The sequence below is a fragment of the Schistocerca piceifrons genome, chromosome 8 (assembly GCF_021461385.2).
Source record: "Schistocerca piceifrons isolate TAMUIC-IGC-003096 chromosome 8, iqSchPice1.1, whole genome shotgun sequence".
Taxonomy (NCBI): Eukaryota; Metazoa; Arthropoda; class Insecta; order Orthoptera; family Acrididae; genus Schistocerca; species Schistocerca piceifrons.
Window position 1 is genome coordinate 415,422,584 of NC_060145.1, and position 21,618 is coordinate 415,444,201.

Genomic DNA, 21,618 nt, shown 5'->3' on the forward strand with positions numbered 1-21,618 from the left:
ATGGACTGGTTTGCATATGCTGTGCCCACCAGGGGAGCAGATGGGAGGCAGTGTGCTAACAGGGAGGCATCAGAAAAACATTTTTTTGTGAGCTCTGTCATTTGGGCTGTCCAGGGAACAGGCCTCTTGCCTTTGCTGTGGTTGCTCTGAAGGGTATTATTGAGCAGTGCCTGGACATTAGCCACATTCTTTAGTGGTGCCTGTAAAAATTCGCTATTGAGAGGAATCTGCAGCATTCTTCAAAAGTTTTGCAGGAATTTAGTGATATTGTGGGTCTTCTTGTGTGGAGGGTGGGAGCCAGTAGGAGATATCCTATGCCGCAAGAAGTCAGTCTCTGGGACATCAAAAATCACTTTTCCATGATGGTTATCACTCTGGAGGTGGGAGAAATCCTCTCAGAGGTAGCAAAGGTACTCTGCTGGGTTGAACAAATAACTGAGAACACCACCCAAGTATGTAAAGCAGCCTGAGGCACCTAGTAGGATGACATTGAGGAAATGCTGCCAGGTATGGGTGGCACTGCAAAGCCTAAATGGCATAAAGACACTTTTGAATACATTGAAAGGCATGATTGTTGCCATCTTTTCCACATCTCCTAGGGCTACCATAATTTGCCTAAAAGCTATTTTGCTGTCTAATTTGCAGAACACAGTTGAACCCAATAGGTTGTCACTGCTTAATAAGCATAAACGAGGCCTGTAGTAGGCTGTAACATGATTAAATTAAATAAAAATCACATTACAGCCAACTACAGATCATGTTTACATTTATTAAACATCTGGAGGCTGTGGACACCCACAAATACAAAATTTTAGGGTTTTCACTGTAGCTGTGTAATAGTAGGACTGGATAACAGTCAAGAACTCTTCTAATGTTGAGCATGCAGAAGTCGCTGCATGGGTATCAAGTCTCGTTCTTCTGTGAATGAGGTGCAAGGTGGAAGTCCAGGGGCTTTTTGAGAGGTGTAACAACCCAGTAGCAATGGCTGCTTAGACTTCAGCCTATGACTCCAGCATTTGACAGGTGGGAGATGGCAGAGGTTGCAGAAAACTGGGGACTGGTGTCATTGCATGTGTTGAAGTACACTGTGTCATACCTCACAGCAGGCACTGTAAGGGTGGGTGAAGACTGGAAATTTCGAGAGGAGGCTGACAAAGGGACCAGAATAGAATAATTGCCTAATGGCAAAACTAGTGGTGGTGTGGGAGTCACAGGTATGGAGTGGAGAGAAGTGCTGTCAATGACACAGTGGTTCGCCACTTCAAGGAGACAACTGTAGTGGGTGAAGGGAGTCTGTAATGTTGGCCAAAGTCAATGTAACAGGTGTCAAAACAGTAAGCAGCAACTGGTGAACCATTTGCTGTTGTGAGAAATAGGGGAGAGGTGGAAAATGGCCAGCAGCAGGCAATAACCAGCAAGGGTAGATGGAGGGGTCTGATCCAGCGTCCAGGAGGTAAAGTGTTGAGGAGAGAGGTGTATAATGATTGCACATAAACAGGCACTATGACACTGTGGAACAGCCAGGCTGCTGTAGGAGTTTGGGTTGCATGGGCAGTGTGGGTGATACATGGCAGTGTTGATGCTGAAGAGCTAGTGATACCTGCAGATGTCACTTGCGTCTGGGTCGAACTTGTTTGCTACTAGTTGGAGGGTGGGGGGCATGTCTAGACAGGTGAGCATGCTGGAGGCTACAGACAGGGTGAGGGGAGGATGCCACGTAATGCCAGGTGAGTACATGCCAGCCATGGACATCACCATGTGGTGTCAGGCACCGTGCGGATTTGAATTGGTGCATGCACACCAGAATGCTAGTGGGTTTGTTCATCTCCATAATCATGCAGTTCATGAGCTGTGCCATGTCTGAGGGGCATTAGAGGCAGTAAAGGGTGAGGAAACTGACACTGGATGCAGGTGGGAACAGCTCTGTGGAAGGGGAAGATGGCAGTGAGTTGTGGTGACACAGCATGGGTGTCGAATGATTCAAACACCCTGCACCACAATGATGACTGCCACATTGACATTTATGTAGTTATGGGCGGCCAGTGCCATATGGACAACAGCAGGCAGGCACCCAAGCCAATCTGCGATGACCATGTGCATTGGATCCCTCACAAGGTCAACCAGCCTACCAGTCAGTCTCTGAGTGCATTGAATTTTCTTGATTTGAGTAGGATGGTGATGATGTTGTACACTTCTGCAGTGATTGTAGGATCCAGCCGTGAGAGAATCACAGCAAACTGTGTAGATTTGTTAGTTACCAAAGAGCCTGAAAAAATTGCTTCTTCAGAGGCAAACACAGCCGGGGTCCTAAGAATTGAAGGCATCACATGGAACACGGTGTGAACTGGCCAGATGGGGGAAGTAAATGTGTGGGCAGTGACAATACTGTTTTGTGCAAAGCCCATACTGGCTGTGGAATGCAAAATTGCTGTTAGTCCTGTTATTTTGGAGTGCCATGGGAGGGGGAGTGTTCTGGGTGCAAGCCTGGCCCGAACACAAAGGAAGAGGTTGGCCAGCTTCAGACTCATTCTCAGTTTGGCCTACTAGGATGCTAAGTTCTTAAGGTATCTGTTGTGCAGTTCAAATGGGATCACCATTGTGGAAACGGAAATGCGTTCCAGCAACTAATCTGCCTGAAATAAATGTTGCAAGGGAATGGACAGGACAGAATGGCCTAGTCCATATATCACTTGCAACAAGTTACTACATATCACGGAAAAAGGTTACTCATTTAAAAGAAAGAATCTCACTGACAAAGTATAGTGATGTCTTTGATGCTGTCAATAATAATTCACGTCTAACTTTGAACAAGTAAATGTTTGTTGCCACAAAGGGAGTGAAACGTAAATTGAAAAACCCACCAGTTCTGAAATCAACAATGGCATGGAACAGCTAAGTCTCAATCTTTAATAATGCTTCAGACTACATGTGTCAGACAATGGCTTCTTGCAATGTCTATAGTAACTGATCTCTTCGCTTTCAGGTTCAATGTAGTTAATTCACCTTAACACACAAAATACTAAAAGTTGTTCTCAGGAAAATATTGTCCAGTGGATCATGTGCATCAGATCACTCAGTTATTAATTATTCCTAGTCTATAAGCTTCTAATATCATCACGGTCCAGTGCATTCTTAGAGGGGTCTACTTAGTACGAGGATGCACATGTGACACCATGTCACCTCTTTGCCAGCTGATACAAGGTTTGGAATGCAATTTGCACCAATGGTTCAGGTCAGTGCACTCCAATAATTGGATGTTCAGTACATATAATTCTCAGTCCCTGGCAAGCTGTCTCTGTCTCCCCCCCCCCCCCCTTTTTTTGTGGCAAATGCTGTAATTTCTATCACATGAACAAACTCCTTTTATAGTCACTAACAAAATTTGGGAGAGCATGTCCTAGTGTGCATATTGATAGACATGTCTACAGGATGTGCCACTGAGAAGAATGCCATGTGGCTTTTTGGGAAAAACACCACATGTTGCAAAGAGGCGAGTTTGAGAAATACTACTGCTCAATGTTACACAAGGTCTGTGATTCTTTGTGCGCTGGTTGTCATATTGTCTACTTGGTGCTAGCCTGACTGTCACAGCAGGCAGATGATATGTATGAAAATGGATTTACCTCATGCCATAATAGCAACAACTTCTGAATACAAACAAATGAAGCAAAGGAGAGAAGTGTGTAAAGAGATGGGAGAGAAATGTTGCTAGATGTTGTGATGTGTTACAGAAGGATGGCATGCAAATGTCATAGATTATTGCAAATCATATAAGGCAATTACTGACTTTGGGTGAAGTAATACTGCATGAAGTAGATGTATAATTCTAAAAGCTGTCACATTGTTATAAGAAAGATGCACATTTAATTAAATACTTACTTTCAGGATCAGTTGGCTTAGTTTCACCAATCACCATAACCCTGCTCTTTTCTCCAGATTTAAGTGCATCTCTTAAGTGAAGAATGGGTTTGTTAACAACATCATAATTTATTTTCACCAATTTGGCAGCTTCAACAGCAATATCATGTGACTCTGCCACAATCATTCCTACTGGTTGTCCATTGTACTTTACATTTCCAGAGCAAAATATCTATTAAGACAGAAAAAATATTTAATTAATATGTGACACAGAGAACCAATTGGTTTGTAACAGAAACTACTGCATGCTGTATTTTAATGATTTTTCTTTGCCTTACCTCCTCCTCAGTAAAACTGAAGAAAGATTTTGGGTAAAAGCTGTTCTTTCCTGGTATGTCTTTTGCATCATAATATGCCACCACCCCAGGAACAGCCTAGAGCAATTGCAGGAAAATCATATAAATGATATAGGATGAAAGCTTCAATTTTTGCATTTATACCTTTTAAGGGTAAAATAAGAAAAAGGCTTAGCATTGTGTTGGCAATGAAGTCATTCGTGCTAAAGCACAAGTTCAGATATGACTAGGATGAGGAAAGATACTGGCTATAGGGATCCTAATGTTTCCTTAATAAATTTTGGGAAACAATAAAAAATCGAAATCTGCATGAATTAACAGGGATTTTGACCTCACAACAACCAAAAGCAAATTCAGTGTCTTTAGTGCTGTGTCACCATCTTATGTCCACAGCAGTTCTGTACAAATCACAATGCACAGACTTTAAAGTAATGTGGATGTCTATTTAAAATACATGTCACTATTGTACATGACAGATCTGAAGAATGATGTACTTTATTAGTCTAAATGTGTATCCCGTTTAATGAAATAGTCCAACTTTGCCTTTTTTGCATCCATGAAGATAGAGGACCGGAACAAACCCACCATTACCAGCATTCATTTGTTAATTTTTAAACATTATGAGTACTTTGTGTGTGCTAGTCATCTTTATAACAATTTATCCACAAATTTCTGTAAGTCTTCAATGAATGCCAAGAGTCTAACTTTATTTGCCTGCAAAAAACATCTCAGGCTTGCCTACTGACTTAATTGTCACAGACTGTTGCATCCTGGACAGGAAGAAGGTCAAGGTACTAACTGCACTTAACATGACTCAACACCCACATACAGAAAATAATGACTATTACAAAATTGTTAGAAGGTTTTTTTTTTGTAAATGCTTTTTACTTTCTGGAGCTCTTTAGTTATGATCTAGAAGTTGAAAACCAGTTCACAGCAAAATATAAAATACATATTGTCATACTTTAATACTGTGTGCTTCAGTTTTTAATAGAAAACACTTATATTCTGTAGCATATTTTAACATAAGTAACTACGGTGAAAGAGATTGGGAGACTCCAGACACCAGCAAAACAGAGACAGTTTTTGTTTATGAAAGCCATTGAAAAAGATTAATGAAAAGCTATAATCTTTTAGTGTTCTCTTGACTAGAATCAGTCTGGATGTAAGCTGTTCTATCTTTTTAAATTAATTTTTCCAAAACTTTTTGTACAATTCACTATTGCTTACCAAGGCATCACTGGGATCTGTATCTTTTATGTGACCATTTGCAATAGATGTAACAGCAAACGCACAGTACAATTCATCTGGTATGGTGAGCACATCATTTACATATTTTGCTTCTCCTGTAATGATAAAAATATCTTTAAATGACATACATATTTTTGTTTATGTCTTTTTTAATCATACAAAGAAGGGAGTGGCACCTGCCCTGCCCCCTCCCTTCCAACATGAAATACGTGTTGGGGATGTCTGCCTACAATTTAGTTCTCAGTGATAACATCAAATTTACATCTTATCGTGTTTTGCCCTGCTAGTTGTCTAGCTCTAATGGATCTCTTTCTTCAGTAGTCTGGAGGCATTGCACTACTGTCTGACGTATTACCAGAAATGGTACTGATATTCTCAATTATATAGTTTGGGTGAAACTGTTAAACATTACAGACACCCTCATCATTTATAACATATTCTTCATTAATATTATACCAAGGATAGCACAAATCACTGGTTAAATGTGACATAAAATACAGGTTACATGGTATTACATATTCCAAGTTGACTGTACCAGTTCTGACATTCGTGTGTCAATACTAACCTCTGTGACACCAATTTGTAATACATACTTGTACCAGTACTGTCAAAATGGAACTAGTCTTTTATGACTACCAATATGCTTTTGTCTATTAATTCCAAGATACTGGAGACATAAGAACTAGTACTATTATCCTTCAGCATGCCATAATTTTTCTGTTTTGTTTGACTGGTTGTCCTTAACCCCACTATGCCACTTCTACTGATATTAACCCTGCAAAGTGTAACTCTCAATTGTCTGGACTCTTTATCTGTTACCTCACAGTGGCCACAGTTTTAGTCTTGTTCCATAACTATATAATAAAGTGCATAGCTATCATATTGCCAGCAGCATGTCACAGTGATTCTGAAGTGGGCATGTCATCCATTCACTGTATTTTATGGAATCCATCATGGGTACTCTTGAGATTTTGTGCAAGAAGACAAGGTATTCATTAATTAAATGAATCAGCTGTTAAAAAGGGTATTAATAACAAAATATTTGTTTACATTTAGACTTAATTGGAATTAGTAAAGTAATACTTTCAGAACCAATTGATTAGCCACATCTTAGTGACAACTCTTTGTGTAATCTTTTTACAAAATGTAGCTCTGCAATTTATGTCTGCCATTGCTCTAAAGAGAATCTGCCAGAATAAACCTAATATATCAGTATTTGGTTGTTTATTGGCATGTGTATGAAAAGAACAGTAAGGAAGAAGTCTAAAAATATAGACCAGTATCAATATACCCTCTTGTAGAAACATATTTTAAAATTTGATCCCATATTAGCTTGATGCCTTCTTGATGAGATACATACTTCATGAGGCACAATTACACCATAGCTCTACAAAAGAGCTAAACATTATGACCATAGCAGTTACACATTTCTTTCATGTTTCTGCTGGGCCAGAAGATGCAGACCTCTGTTATATATTTTAGATCTGACAAAAGCTGTCAGATAGGTATAGCTTATAGCTTCCACAGTAAAGTGTGCAGATGAAACTTCAGCTTTATTCTGTGTCAGAAACTATAAGGAGTTGGAATCTTTTCTGACTAATAGGTCATTGAAATAACTAAATACTCCAGTGATAAGGACCAAAAATGAAAAGTTAAAAGAAACAATAAACACAATGCATTTTCGTCTTCTTCTACCTATTCATTTGAGATATTTGTGACTATCATGACTATAACTTCCACCCATGTGTGACATTCATGTTCTTAAGTTTCCAACCCAAGATGTTTTTTTCATCCCTTGCCCTCTTACCAGAGTTTTTCCTTGAAGAGTTCTGTTTTCAAATAACTGAGATATTGCAGGTTCCTCCATTTCACTGTCTTTAGGACTTCTTTCTCTTTCTTCATTCTGAGGAGAATACCATTAGTAAAACTTCACAGAAGCTCTCCTGCTTAATCTAACTTAAACTAACTTACACTAAGGATAACACACACACCCGTACCCGAGAGAGGACTCAAACCTCTGATGGGGGAAGCCGCACGGACCATGACAAGGTGCCTCAGGCAGCTTCGCTACCGCATGTGGCCCCTGCTATGAGATTATCAAGAATAAAGATCCCTCATGTTCTTAGGTGAGAAAGGAGCCTTCCACAACCAAGATTTTGGGAGAATGTCACAATACACAATATGTGTAAAATTGAAAAGTAACCAGATCGGCAATAAACAAAAATGAAATTAGCATATGAACAAGTTGCTGAATAAGGTATTCCATTTTCTTACAGCTGGATATGCTTCTACCATTATGCGTATAGAAATTTTAATCCTTTTTACACATTCACTAATGTCATGTGTCACTTTTATGAAGTGAACCAGTTAAAGTAATGATGTGCTCAATTTCCAAATATATGCTTTTTATATAAGTATCACTTTGGAAATTCATCTGTCACCAGATACAGGATCTGGTGATATCATAAGCACTAAGTGAAACATAATTTTGTTAAATTTCAATGCTAATCAACATAATTATAAAAAAGTGATTCCTAGTTTGATTCTGTTGCCTTTTTTAGAGTTCAAAACTAGTCTTTTTAATATCACATTTTATGTCTCATTTCTGTAGCTACCTGGCTAATGTTTTCATATCCAACTCCCTCTTCTATTCATCATATTCTATAAGTCTTTTACATTCTACTTTTTTCATTGTCTATGTAAATGCTTCTGACTCCTTTCTCTAGATTTTATTATGTTTTATTTCCATTTTCTCCCTCCAGTGCTCTCTTTGAACTCAAACCTTATCATATTCTACATTGTTTTTTGGTTTTCTCTATTTTCATGTAACATGCACATCATGAATTCCTTCCAGATTTAGCTACCATATTTTATTTATAAACTGCTGGCATCCAGTTATTAGTACTTAGATTTTGAATCTTAGTAGCTACATTTCACTCTTACATCTAACTCCTTTGTACATTTTACATCTCTCTTCATCCATTATTTATTGAAACATTTGCTTTCCATTAGCCGCACTATCCTATTTTACTTTTTTCTTTCTGTCTGCATCTTACAAACAAGAAACAGCTAGTAAATTAAAAAGTCCAGTGGTCCAGTGTCTATTATCTCATTATTATTTCATTTGTGTGTCTGCCAGTATTCTTCCACTAGGTGTGTTGTTGCCATATATCATCAATCACAATTAATGAGAACTTAGTGAGTGTTTTTAAAAAATATTTAGCATTGCAATATTAGGACTTGCAGAGAGCTTCAAAAATATCAACTGAATTTTTCACAAACATCAGTTATGTTATAATATTATTGTATAATATTACTATTGAATGTTCCCCTCTGGTCCACTGTGTGATCAGAAACAGTCTATTCTAATATCATATTATTTTATCTTGATGTTTCCTACATTTAAATAAGTGATATAGCCCACTAAAGTTTCAATGTTCTTTCTTTTTTCCCTCAAAACAATCATCACATTGCTCTTGTTTATTTTGATACAGGCTGTGAAACATTTTCAAATACATCTGAGCACTTACCAGAACATTGAGACAGAGCTTCAAGTTTTGATACTGGTTTTCCTAATGGCCACAATTCCTTCTTTGTGTCATATTCCTGTTTTCCAGAAGAAAGTGGCCTCTTTAACATTTCACCCCCACTTCTCAGGTTTGGTTTCAAGCTCTCAGGGGACATGCTCAGCACAAACTGGATTGATTAAAATAGACTATGGTTAGTGACTAAATGATTGCTCATGTCAATACATAAGAAATACAACCATATTCTACAAAAACTGCACCTGAAAGAGTACAACAGAGGTAGGAACAGATGCAACCCATGAACTTCAATTTATATTAAAAGAAATTAAGTGCCTGAAATTAAATTAATATTAAGAAATTTAAAGAAAGTACAAACTGATTAGAAGGGATGTGATAACCAGCTGGGAAATAACTTTTTCATTGAGTATATTAATCTAAAATAACTCTTTAATATTTCTTGGGATAATATAAATCTAAACTCATTAAAAAACAAATAGCATAGACTACTTTTTATAGTAATGTCATATAAAGATAAGTTAATCACTTTTATCAAGCTGACTGCTGAGAGAAACATGGACAAAAAGCAATTAAACTCTAATTTTGACACAAGGAGGTCATCAGTAATAGAAAGTAAAGATATGGAAGAAAAGTAACTACTCAGCAGTTACATAAAATAAGCCATGGAGGACCTCCATTCACAGAAGACATCACATAACACAATAAAATGGAAAGTATCAATAAAATCAACAAAAGGTAAACATGAAAACCAGACACTAGAGAGAGAAGAGAAGGCAGCTGCCATGAGACAAAGACTGGAGCAGAAATACTGGATGCTGAATGCCATAGAGAGGCAAAGTGGGCAGCTATGGACAAAAATGAAAGAAGAATCAAGTAATGGAAAAGCAGCCAAATGAAAGAAAACATATTAGGGAAAGTCCTGGAGATCTAAAATCGAATGAACAAATGTGACAAAGTAGAAAGATAATTATATAAAAAAGAAGTAGCATCAAGTGTCATCATGGCAGTAGTGATAGGGAGCCAGAGAAGATGCTGAAGAAGACTGGTGAGAACATAAGTGACAGAGTTGGATTAAAGCTAACAGAATCAAATATATGGTATTGAGCACATTCGCAGTTGACAAATTCTAAAGTACTAACTGTGTCTGAAGATAGCATAGACACATTTTATATTTTTCAGATTGCCTGATAGTTTGTTGCATAACATGCACCCAGCTTTAGTGCAATTTTTATCATACACTTTTAGTCAGGTTCTGTTGATGTGATGATCATTTTTGACACTAGTGCTGTAATTGCGCAGTTCTCGTTGAGCATCAGTGTACAATTTATTTTGAGGTACTGGTACATGATTGATTCATATTGTCAGAAAAGTATAAAGTTGACTACCACAGTGCCATTTATAAGTGATATATTCACAGGATATGGCCCTATTCAGTAACAAAACAAATTACAATGGTTTTTTTTATAAAAATCAGGGGCTTTTCAAAATATCATAGCAATTACTGTGAACCCACAAATATTCTTCCTTTTGTTACAACATTTACTCCAAAAGGAAAAATCAAGAAAATAAAAAAAAAGTTACTGTTTGGACTTCCTGGAAGTAAATTTCTGCACGTAGTAAATTACAGTGGATTCATTTAAGTCCGTTCATAAGAAAAACAGGTTGTAAACTATTCAGTAACAGAACAAGTTACAAAAGGTTTTTATGAAAATCAAGGGTGTTTCAAAATATCATGGAATAGATGTTGTAGTCAACTCACAAACATTTTTCCTTTTATCATAATGCATTTGAGACAGACTTCAGATTTCTGAAAAATAACCTGAATACTGTGGTACAAAATTCATCAAGGATTTATCCAAAACCTCAAAACTGAGATGTTCCCTGCATCCCTAAAAATGTTTTTAATAGAGGAAGAAGTTTACAGTGTGGCTGAGTACTTGAGCACACAGTGAGAAAAAGTACATACTGTAATTAATAAATATTATGTATAATATTAAGGGAAACTATAATTACAGATCAATGTAGGGAACTAAACTAGAATTAAAACCACTCATGTACAGTAAAAGATACACAAAAATGTATTTTTATATCTTGTGTAAATCATTTAGCAATATGAATGTCCTGTGGAAGCTATTGTATGTTTTTACTGTGGAACCTGTAATAGGTATATTGTGTAGATGTAAGAAAAATGGTGTGACCTATAAGTACAAACCTATACAAAAGATAATCTACAGTGTCAATAAAAACCACAATCATAGTGCACATGCACTGAGGGGACTGTCAAAATTTTAAAATCTTTGAATTTACTACATCTTATTACAATTCTCACTTAAGCACTCTGTCTTCCCTTCTTTGAACTCCAAATTGATTTCATAAATGATAGACATATACCTCATAACATTTTCATATCTTGTATACATTTTCAATCATAAAGTGATACAATATATCTCCTTTACCATTACTGTTCTTGTGTTTTTAGTGAACCATCTAGCTTCAATTATCTTATTCTACATCTGTGTACAATAATTTTTGTATAAATGCTCTCATTAGCAGAAAGGTGAAACTGCTCATAAGATATCAATGTTCTTTATTCGTTCAATGTGATAAATCAGTATTTCCTTTTGCAAATCAAGTAAGTCAGTTACTCTGATTAGTATTTGAAATACTAGCTGATAATTTGAATATGTAAACAAAAATGAATAAAATAATTACAATATAAATGTTACCAAATAAAGATGTTTCAGTTGAATTTTGTATAATTTTAGATGAGTTCTTTTATCAAAAGTTACTTCCATGTATCATTTTGAGCTACTGTTTATACTATAAGAAAGTGATTAATTGATTCAAAAAATGAGAATGTACTATAAAAATACCATTTTACAAAATTTAATATAAAACAAATATAAAAAGTGTCAAGGAGACACTGAGTTACTGTCTCACATTGGCTACAGGTCAAGACAAAATTATTTATATGGCATACCTTGTAGAATAAAGCTAGTGCCAAACCTTTGCGGTATTCAGGAGAGGCTTCAGGTGGCATTTTTTTGGGCTGTATTTCAGAATCCAGAATTCTGAGAGCCTTCTGAAGTGTGTTCATTTCATATATATTTTTGTCTTCAAGATACTTTTCTAGCTCTGTAGCATGTATCTGTGGATATAGAATTATGGGTTTTAATATCTATAAGTAAGAAAAATACTTTGCCAATATTAACAGTAGACTACCGTTAATGTTGAAGCTCAAGTGCAGTATTCTCTGAATATACCATGAGCTGAAGAACACATATAGTTATGAATTTCCTTGCTCATTCTTAAACAGTTTTCATGTTGATAGAGAAATGGAACATTTACTAACAAATCTGAGCTACTGCAGGTTTTATGATTATGTGAACTTTAATACTTCAACTAAATGTAACTATGTGATAAAGAACATACAGCCACTCAGGAATATATGTGTTTGGATTTATACCATGCACAATTTTTCCAGTAAAATATTGCTGTGATGTTGGTAAAAGACTCGTGATTGAAGTTCATTTCTATAAAACAAATGCAAACACTTCTGGGAATGGTGACAGCTGTAATAAAATCATTTTAGCTATTATACCACACTTTACTGTAAAATGAACTAGATAAACACCGATAATTTGACCAATGAAATTCTTATTATTTAGGCACATGGTGAGACACTCATAATGTGGTATAAAAACATAGAGTTTACACTAGAGACAGAAATGAATGGCCTAATTCCATTACCAAACATGTCTAAAAAATCATTAGGAAAGAAGATTTCTGGAAAACCTACGCATACCAACATGGGCCTACAGGGAGAACAACACAATCTTCAACAGAAAAAACACACACACACACACACAGACACACACACACACACACACACACACACACACACACACACACACACACACTGGCCATCCAAACTCTCCAAATATGATGTGCTCAAATGTGAGCTAACTGAGCTAGTAACAAACTTCCAAGCTAACATATACAACAACAAAAATATGCCATCAATCATGAGGTACTACCAAAATAAAGTAAGTTCGAAGAGGAACATAAGAACAACTCTGTGTTTCTCACTTAAGCTTAAATATGATCAGTGATCATGTAGGCAATGAACTATAGATGGGCAAAGTCGTTCATCCTTGGGAATTAGTTCACTGGTGATTGCTCTTTTTTGGGAACAGTTCATTTTTACACATTCACTCTTCATAGTGCTTGGTATACAGTTCTTATGAAAAACTGAAAATTAGTGCCAAAGATGACTGAAGATGGAAGGCGCCAAGAGGGGGCACGTGCCTCCCCCCTGGAGTACCGAGTTTTTATTTCATAACACAATTCTCACACACTTGTAATTTTCGTGATTCTGCAAAACATTTCATTCAGCCAACTGTAGCGTTATGTGGCTGATTGCAGTGAAATAATATAAGGTGGCACATGAAAAACTGGTCCTGAGTACAGACTGCTCATCAATTACGCACAATTTGTTAACCGCTGTAAGCAGAATAGATAAACATGTAATAATTAGGCAGTGAAGAAATAACAAATAAGCTAATCTTCAAAACAATAGATGATGATTGGTAAGTGACAATGAGAAGTCTATTAATAGGGGCCAATTTTTCATGCGCCTCCCTGTACCACTGAAGTAATATTGTAGGAGTTATCATATTCTCTTTACAAAATGTGACACCATACACTCAATTATGAAGTGCGGGCTTCATTCGGTTGTAAGTCAGTCCCTTGGATCAAAAAAATACAGAAAATGGCCACCACTCATGTGTGCCGTGCCGATGTCCTCTGCATGTGTAATGACAAAAAATCTTGCCTTTTTACAAGTATTTCTTCTGCTGTTTATTGAAAGAGTGAAGTAAATTGATACAACATTTTGTTACCTGAAAATATGTATTTATTACGTACTACATAATTTTTATGCAATTTACATAATTATAAAGTACATTTTAATTACCGTTCGTGGACACTGAAGAGAATACAAAAAGAACGAGAAGTTCTAAGTTCAAAAAAGGTTTGAAACAGATCTAGAATGGGCATGTGAAGCAAGCAAAATGAACAACTCGATACTGAACTATGAGCTGTCGGCAGTGGAACTGTGATGATTTCCGCCACAAAAAAGGACAAGTCCGGCCGAGCAAGACCGAGACCGAGACTGGCAGGAACAGGGCCAAGGCTGGAACAATACCAGCCATTGTGCCATTTGGGAACATGACCAACCGTTTCCCATTCCTGGGAACTATAAGTAGAAAGCTGTGACTGACACTTAGACAGACGGGAATAGGTCTGAGGCTGGAATGAAACTGGCCAACGTGGCGCTGTGGGAATGAGACCGACCGTTTCCCATAAGTAGAAAGCTGCAACTGAAGTGAACTATGAAAGACCGTTCCTTAGAATTCATTCCTAACTCATCCTGTTCATCTTGGTGAACCGTTCCTTTGCACCCATTAGTTCTTGAACGACCCATCTCTACAAGGAACTTTACAATAGAGATATAAGGCTGCTTCTCACAGTGACTTGAAGGATCCATGATACACAGCTACTGTAATTGTTCTCCACAATACAGGAATTTAAGAGATTAAATATGAATATAAAACTTACTCTGTGCTGAAACTGGAAAGTATATAAGCACAAGTGTCTTGGAGCATGAACAAAATATGAGAGTGGACAGTCATGTTTAAATGGTATCAGAGGAACACCTCCTGGGCTGTGAGCAGCCCATAACATTTCAGGAGATGAGCATTTGCTGTGCCACCAGCAGACACAGTACCAGAGTGTATCATACAACAGGCTGTTTCAGTGTGGCACCGCAAACAGTAAAGTCAGTCCCTTCCTAGATGGTGCCAAGAACTACTTTATACAACTTATACATGAGATTCAAATAGTCCTTTATTCTGCCAGTAGTTATTTCTTTGCATCACAAAGAGTGCTGAAACCCAGCCCTATTTGATGCATCTGCCAAATAGATCACAGCTGCATATTTATATGTTGATCACCAGATTTAACTGACCACATGGCAACACAGAGCCCAGTTACTGTTCGAGATTCAGTTCCAGTTGGCTACAGTAACTGGATAGTTCTCATCTGCAATCATCAGTTGCCAACCAGTTCCAGTTACTAGACAGTTGATGTCAACTGTTGAAGATTAGGGAAGGTGGTAGTTCTAGAATTTATTTATTGAGAGGTTGAACTTTTGAACTGTTGGATATTGACTCCTTAGTCATTTGACAGATTCTAAAGTTGACTTTGATGAATGAAATTATGTACACTGTATTGTTAGGAACACAGATGATCAAACACTGTATATTCAACAATAAAGTTGCAAGACGAAAATCCAACAAACTACTGTACAAGGCTTCAGTGAAGGATAAGACAGCTTTGTTCCCAATATCCCCATGTTTTCCAGATGTAAATTTGTGAACTCTTAAAGTCACAGAGCCTGGCAATACCAATTATGCTTAACCTTTGACAGTGCCTTCATCCAAAAATCGGCTTGCTTTTTGCTAGTACTGACTGTCTTGACACTGAACTTTCCTGCATTAATTAGGTCATGAATATTGTGGTGCCTCATGTCAATGTGTTAACGTTTGAGCACAATGCACACTGTTGTGATTCAGTGCAAAGGCATCTCTATTATCAAAGAACACAATTATTGATGTTTCACTATGTATAATACACAATTCATGCAGAATTTCTTGATAGGCATGTACTCAGCTTCAGTAGTCAATAGAACAACTATTTGGCACCATCTAGAATTGCAGAAACTGCTGCCCCAATTAACTTGAACATGAAGCCAGTCGTTGAATGCCATTGATTGAGATCTGATGCAGAATTGGCATCCCAGAGGCCTCCATTTTTGATTGTTCGACTTTTTCAGAACATTAATTCTAAAAGGAATGTGCCTTTGGTGTATCTCATAATTCGTTTGACTGCTTTTGCTTTGATTTTTTGACAACTGGAGTTATTTACTTACAACTCTAGCAACACGTACAATGTGCCTTGAGCCAAATATAGGAATGACCCAATGGCTTTCTGATAAGGAATGCAATGCAATGCAAGTTCTCCTTCATATGTCAGTTTTTCTTCAGATACTTGCAGCTTCAAACGAGGTTCAAGTGGATGTGCAACTGCACTGATCTCTTGATTCCTGTTTCATTTTGTTGTCATGCCAAGACACCTATTGCATTCACCAAGATCTCCCATCTGAAATTGATTCATTAATTCTGTCTTCATTTCTTCCTTCCACTTATTATTTCTATTTAAGATGATGGTTAAGTCACCTATAGAAATTGCTAGAATGAGTATACCATGCTTCTCAGTTCTATAGTAAATTCAGAGACCATATTCTGATTTTCTCAGGTTCATTTCAAATAATGTTGCATCTGATTTCTGATACCAGATACATTACACCTCTTGTAGACCACATTGTCTTCTTCACCTTGCAAACCCTCGTCTCCTCCCTCTTCTTCATGTACCCTTCAAGTTCATGGATGTAAACTGCTTCATCAGTATCACTATATAGGACTGCAGTTTGAACATCCATGTGTTTGAGGTGAATAGTAAACTCAGTTGTTCCAGCCAACATGGTATGAAGTGAACAATGACAAACAACCAGCAAGGATGTTCCACAAAGTCCACCCCTGGTATCTGGAAATAAACTTATGTGACAAAATGAGTTTTGTAACATTCAATTTGACCACCTGACATTTCTGATTTTGAATACCCATCTCAAATTGACTGTCTTCCTGTTTGGTAGTAAATCAGTCAAACTCCAAGTCTCGATTCCAAGCAATAACTTACATTCATCACATAAAACTTGCTTCCACTTTTTACAATCATCATGACTCATTGTTTCTATATATGGATTTGGCTCAGAAACCACAGCATTGCAACCAAAATTACCATTCAAATATTTAGAATTCAGTTTTCTCTCATGTGATGATTTTTCATTTTCTGGCTGCACACATGATCAGTGTGCCTACCTGCTCGTCACTTTGTGCCAGTTCAAGATAAATTTTATTTCTGACAACATAGCAGGTTATGATGGTTCTGCTTCTTCTTCAGTGAAGTTATGTGCTGTCATTGGCTGTACATTGCCCACGCCATTATCACCAGTCTGATTACTGTTCAATATAGTGTTTCCTCAGGTGCTCTTTGAATTTTCAATAAATTGTACATCAGGAGTCTTTGGTGAATTTGGTTCAGTCAGAAGGTATTACATTCAACAAAAGAAATTCCTTGGATTTGCGTTCTAACTTTGTTTGTTTTTCTTTCGGTACATGTATAAATGCTCAGCACCCAGGGCCATTCATGATTGAGATTTATCTGAAAACAGCTCCACAATTCTTTAGGAGTTACATTTCAACCAGCTTTTATTGGAGACTGATTCTTCACATAAATTACTGTGTTAATGGCTTCAGTCCAAAGCTTTAGTCCTGCATCTGCTAGCACTGATCTTTCTTTTTCAGTGATTACTCATTTCAAGCATTCCACAATTTTATTTTATTCTGGTGTGTAAGAAATTGTCCTTTCAAATCAGATTCCCTCCCCCTTTTAGAATGACTTCAAACACTGTTCAACAAGCTCTTTTCCATTATCTGTTCAAAGTATTTTAATTTTTTGACTAGGTTCATTTTCTGCTCAACATTTGAACTCAATGAAAGTATCATAAACTTCTTTTGTTGATTGTAGCATGTAACCAAAAGACTCTCTTGACATACAATCTGTAAAAGTGAAAAGAACAAACTCCTCTCCACTGAGTCATGCTCATTCATCCAGAAACTTCAGAATCCACCTTGTCATGTAGATATTTTGCTCTTCTACTTGTTTCATGGAAATGTTGTTGAGACTGTTTTCCTTTTATGTTAGAGATACACGGGCCTAAATTGATTTTCTTCCAGTTCAGTACATCAGAAAACTTTTTCTTAGGTAAGTCATGTTTGTATAGTTCAAATATCCCAAGATTCAATGTCCCAATTTATAAGTGTTGACTTCTACAGCATTTGCATGGACACAAAGTTCAGCTAATCAACACATGCCACTTGTTGATTGATTGATTGATTTATTTATTTATTAATCCATTTTCATCTACAGCTGAACAATGTGCAAGAGATATTTGGATTTTTATGTTAATATTAACAGTTTTACATGTAATATACCTTTGTACTTAACAACATACATTAATTTATCAGTTAACGATGAATACTTAAATAAATGTTGTTACGCTATATACAGAGAAATGAAATGCAAATGTACTTCTGAATTTCATTTTATTTTATTATCTTCCTGTATATCATTTACATGATGTAGGAATTGTCACAACAAAGTTATCATACTAGTACAAGTACTACAGACATAATAATGGAATATCACTTTCAAGGCATTTTTTAAAAGTACAAATTTAGACATATAAATTAAAATTTTTGGCAATAAATTTACACACACTCAAAGTACTCATCTACGTCATAGAAAGTTTTGCTTAAAAGGTAATTTTTAAGCTCAGTCTTAAATTTTACTTCATCTATTATTGGCTTCATGTACACTGGCAGAGTATTGTAGACTTTTATTCCAAAATAACTTACATGCTTTTGGGTTTGTGTTGTCCTTACCCTTTCTACATACAAATTCTTACAAGTTCTAGTATTATAATTATGGCAGTCCTCATTTGTACGTAGATTTTTCATATGTGCTCTTGTACACAGAATGCTTTTAAAAATATACAGTGATGGGATTGTGAGTATTTGCAGTTCTTTCAAAAGGGGCCTACAATGAGTTCTTGGAGGGTTATGTGTTATGATTCATATAGCTCTTTTCTGAAATTTGAAGATACCTGTTAAGCTTGATTTAGTTTTACCCCAGAACACCATGCCGTAAGACATGATGGACTGAAAGTAAGCAAAATACACTAGTCTAGTAAAGTCTGTGCTGCATACTCTAGATAATATCCTCAATGCAAAACATGCCGAATTGAGCCTTTGGGATAAGTACTTGAGATGGTCTTTCCAGCTTAAGTTTTGATCAATGTGCATTCCCAAAAACTTTGTGGATTGTACACTCTCTATCTTCTTATCCATTAGTTTTAACTGGAGGTCCATATCTTGAGTTGCTTTGCCATACTGTATATAATTTGTTTTACTTAGATTAAGTGTTAACTCATTAGCATTAAACCAATGTTGAATATATTTCAGGACTATATCAGTTGTGGTAGTTAATGATTTTTTATCATCACTTATAATTATGCTAGTGTCATCTGCGAACAACATTATTTTGGTAGAAATATTAGGATTTTTTATGTCATTTATATAAAGCAAGAATAATAAGGGACCAAGAACACTGCCCTGTGGGACACCTATTTCCAATTTCTTTGCATCTGAGACCCACTTGATTTTCTGATTTTTATGTTCTGCGATGATTTCTACTACCTGAGTTCTATCTTGAAGGTAAGATTCAAACCACTGCTTCACAACTCCCCTTACACCTATTGCCTCCATCTTGTTTAACAGAATTTTGTGATTTACTGTATCAAAAGCTTTAGATAAATCTAAGTTAATTCCCACTACACATTTTTTAGTGTCAAGACTCCTGACAATCTCTTTGGTATAGGCATGGATAGCTGATTCTGTGCTGTGGCCCGAGCGAAAGCCATGTTGATTGCAGTTTAGAAGTTTGTGAGCATCTAAGTAATTTATGAGTCTGGTTTTCATTAATTTCTCTAGAATTTTTGAATATGATTGGAGAAGGGATATTGGTCTATAATTTTCTACCTTGTATGGATCTCCTTTTTTAAACAGAGGTCTAACCTTAGAGATTTTCAACCTCTCAGGAAAAACACCTTCACTGAAAGACAAATTGGCAATATGTACCAGGGGCTTTATAATTTGTTTGGCAACTTTTTTTATTATTGACACAGGCACTTCATCCACATCTGCAGACATTTTTGATTTTAGACTCTTTACCACCTTTAATATTTCATTATCATTTGTGGGAGTTAACAACATACTACTGTCTACTTTTGGGGCTGTTAATTTCTCATGTTTGGTAAAGTTTTTACTTAATGACACTGGTACACTTAAAATGTAATTATTAATGTAATTTGCCAGAGTTTCATCTTCTAATTCAATATTTTCACTATTTTTTAGTACTATTTCCTGATCCTTGAGGCCCTTACCTGTTTCCCTTTTCACAATTTCCCAAATAGTTTTTGATTTATTGCCTGATTTTCTTATTATTTTATCATTGCTTAGTAATTTTGCTTTTGTAATTACTTTTCTATATTTCTTTTTGTAATTTGTTACATATTCTTTAAACTTGGGGTCAGTCCAACTTTTCAGTCTATAGTTAAGCATTTTCATGGTCCTGGAGGAATTTCTAATACCTGTTGTTATCCAGGAGTTAGCATGTGTATGCCCAAATGTGTTTGTTTTGACAAGTTTCTTAGGAAAACATATTTCAAAATTCAACATAAACAGGGAAGAAAAAACATTATATGCAGTGTTTGTGCTAGTTTGTAACAGTACTTCTGCCCATGATTGGTTAGTCAGTGTAATTATGAAGTGACTGCAACTATTTGTGGAGAAGGTTCTTTTGTACATTTGGTATGAACTATTTTTGGTCACAGGGGCTATGGAAAATTTAAGGATAAGTGCATTGTGATCAGATATTCCTAGGTCAACATTTATTACATCTATATCTGTGGCATCTATATTTGTGAAGATATTATCTATGAGACTTTTTGAAGAGTTTGTTATTCTTGTAGGGTTAGTTATATGTGGATACAAATTGAAGCTATGTGAAACATTCAGGAACTGATCTTTGGATGCACCTTCAGTCAATAAGATGACATTAAAATCTCCACTTATAATAATTGTTGGTTTTTTATGATGTAATACACTCCTGGAAATTGAAATAAGAACACCGTGAATTCATTGTCCCAGGAAGGGGAAACTTTATTGACACATTCCTGGGGTCAGATACATCACATGATCACACTGACAGAACCACAGGCACATAGACACAGGCAACAGAGCATGCACAATGTCGGCACTAGTACAGTGTATATCCACCTTTCACAGCAATGCAGGCTGCTATTCTCCCATGGAGACGATCGTAGAGATGCTGGATGTAGTCCTGTGGAACGGCTTGCCATGCCATTTCCACCTGGCGCCTCAGTTGGACCAGCGTTCGTGCTGGACGTGCAGACCGCGTGAGACGACGCTTCATCCAGTCTCAAACATGCTCAATGGGGGACAGATCCGGAGATCTTGCTGGCCAGGGTAGTTGACTTACACCTTCTAGAGCAAGTTGGGTGGCACGGGATACATGCGGACGTGCATTGTCCTGTTGGAACAGCAAGTTCCCTTGCCGGTCTAGGAATGGTAGAACAATGGGTTCGATGACGGTTTGGATGTACCGTGCACTATTCAGTGTCCCCTCGACGATCACCAGTGGTGTACGGCCAGTGTAGGAGATCGCTCCCCACACCATGATGCCGGGTGTTGGCCCTGTGTGCCTCGGTCATATGCAGTCCTGATTGTGGCGCTCACCTGCACGGCGCCAAACACGCATACGACCATCATTGGCACCAAGGCAGA

The 21,618-nt window shown here is 36.8% G+C and overlaps 1 protein-coding gene across 2 annotated transcripts in view; it reads right to left on the minus strand.

Annotated features, from left to right (window-relative positions):
* LOC124711115 (indole-3-acetaldehyde oxidase-like) overlaps window positions 1-21,618 on the minus strand; it is a 253,340-nt gene that overhangs the window by 77,385 nt on the left and 154,337 nt on the right. For both annotated transcript variants that reach the window (XM_047240979.1, XM_047240978.1), the window contains 5 exons: window positions 11,991-12,158; window positions 8,996-9,161; window positions 5,445-5,560; window positions 4,197-4,292; window positions 3,880-4,090 (listed from right to left, as the gene is read on the minus strand). In XM_047240979.1, the coding sequence (XP_047096935.1) occupies window positions 3,880-4,090; window positions 4,197-4,292; window positions 5,445-5,560; window positions 8,996-9,161; window positions 11,991-12,158 (757 nt within the window). The remainder of the gene's footprint in view (window positions 1-3,879; window positions 4,091-4,196; window positions 4,293-5,444; window positions 5,561-8,995; window positions 9,162-11,990; window positions 12,159-21,618) is intronic.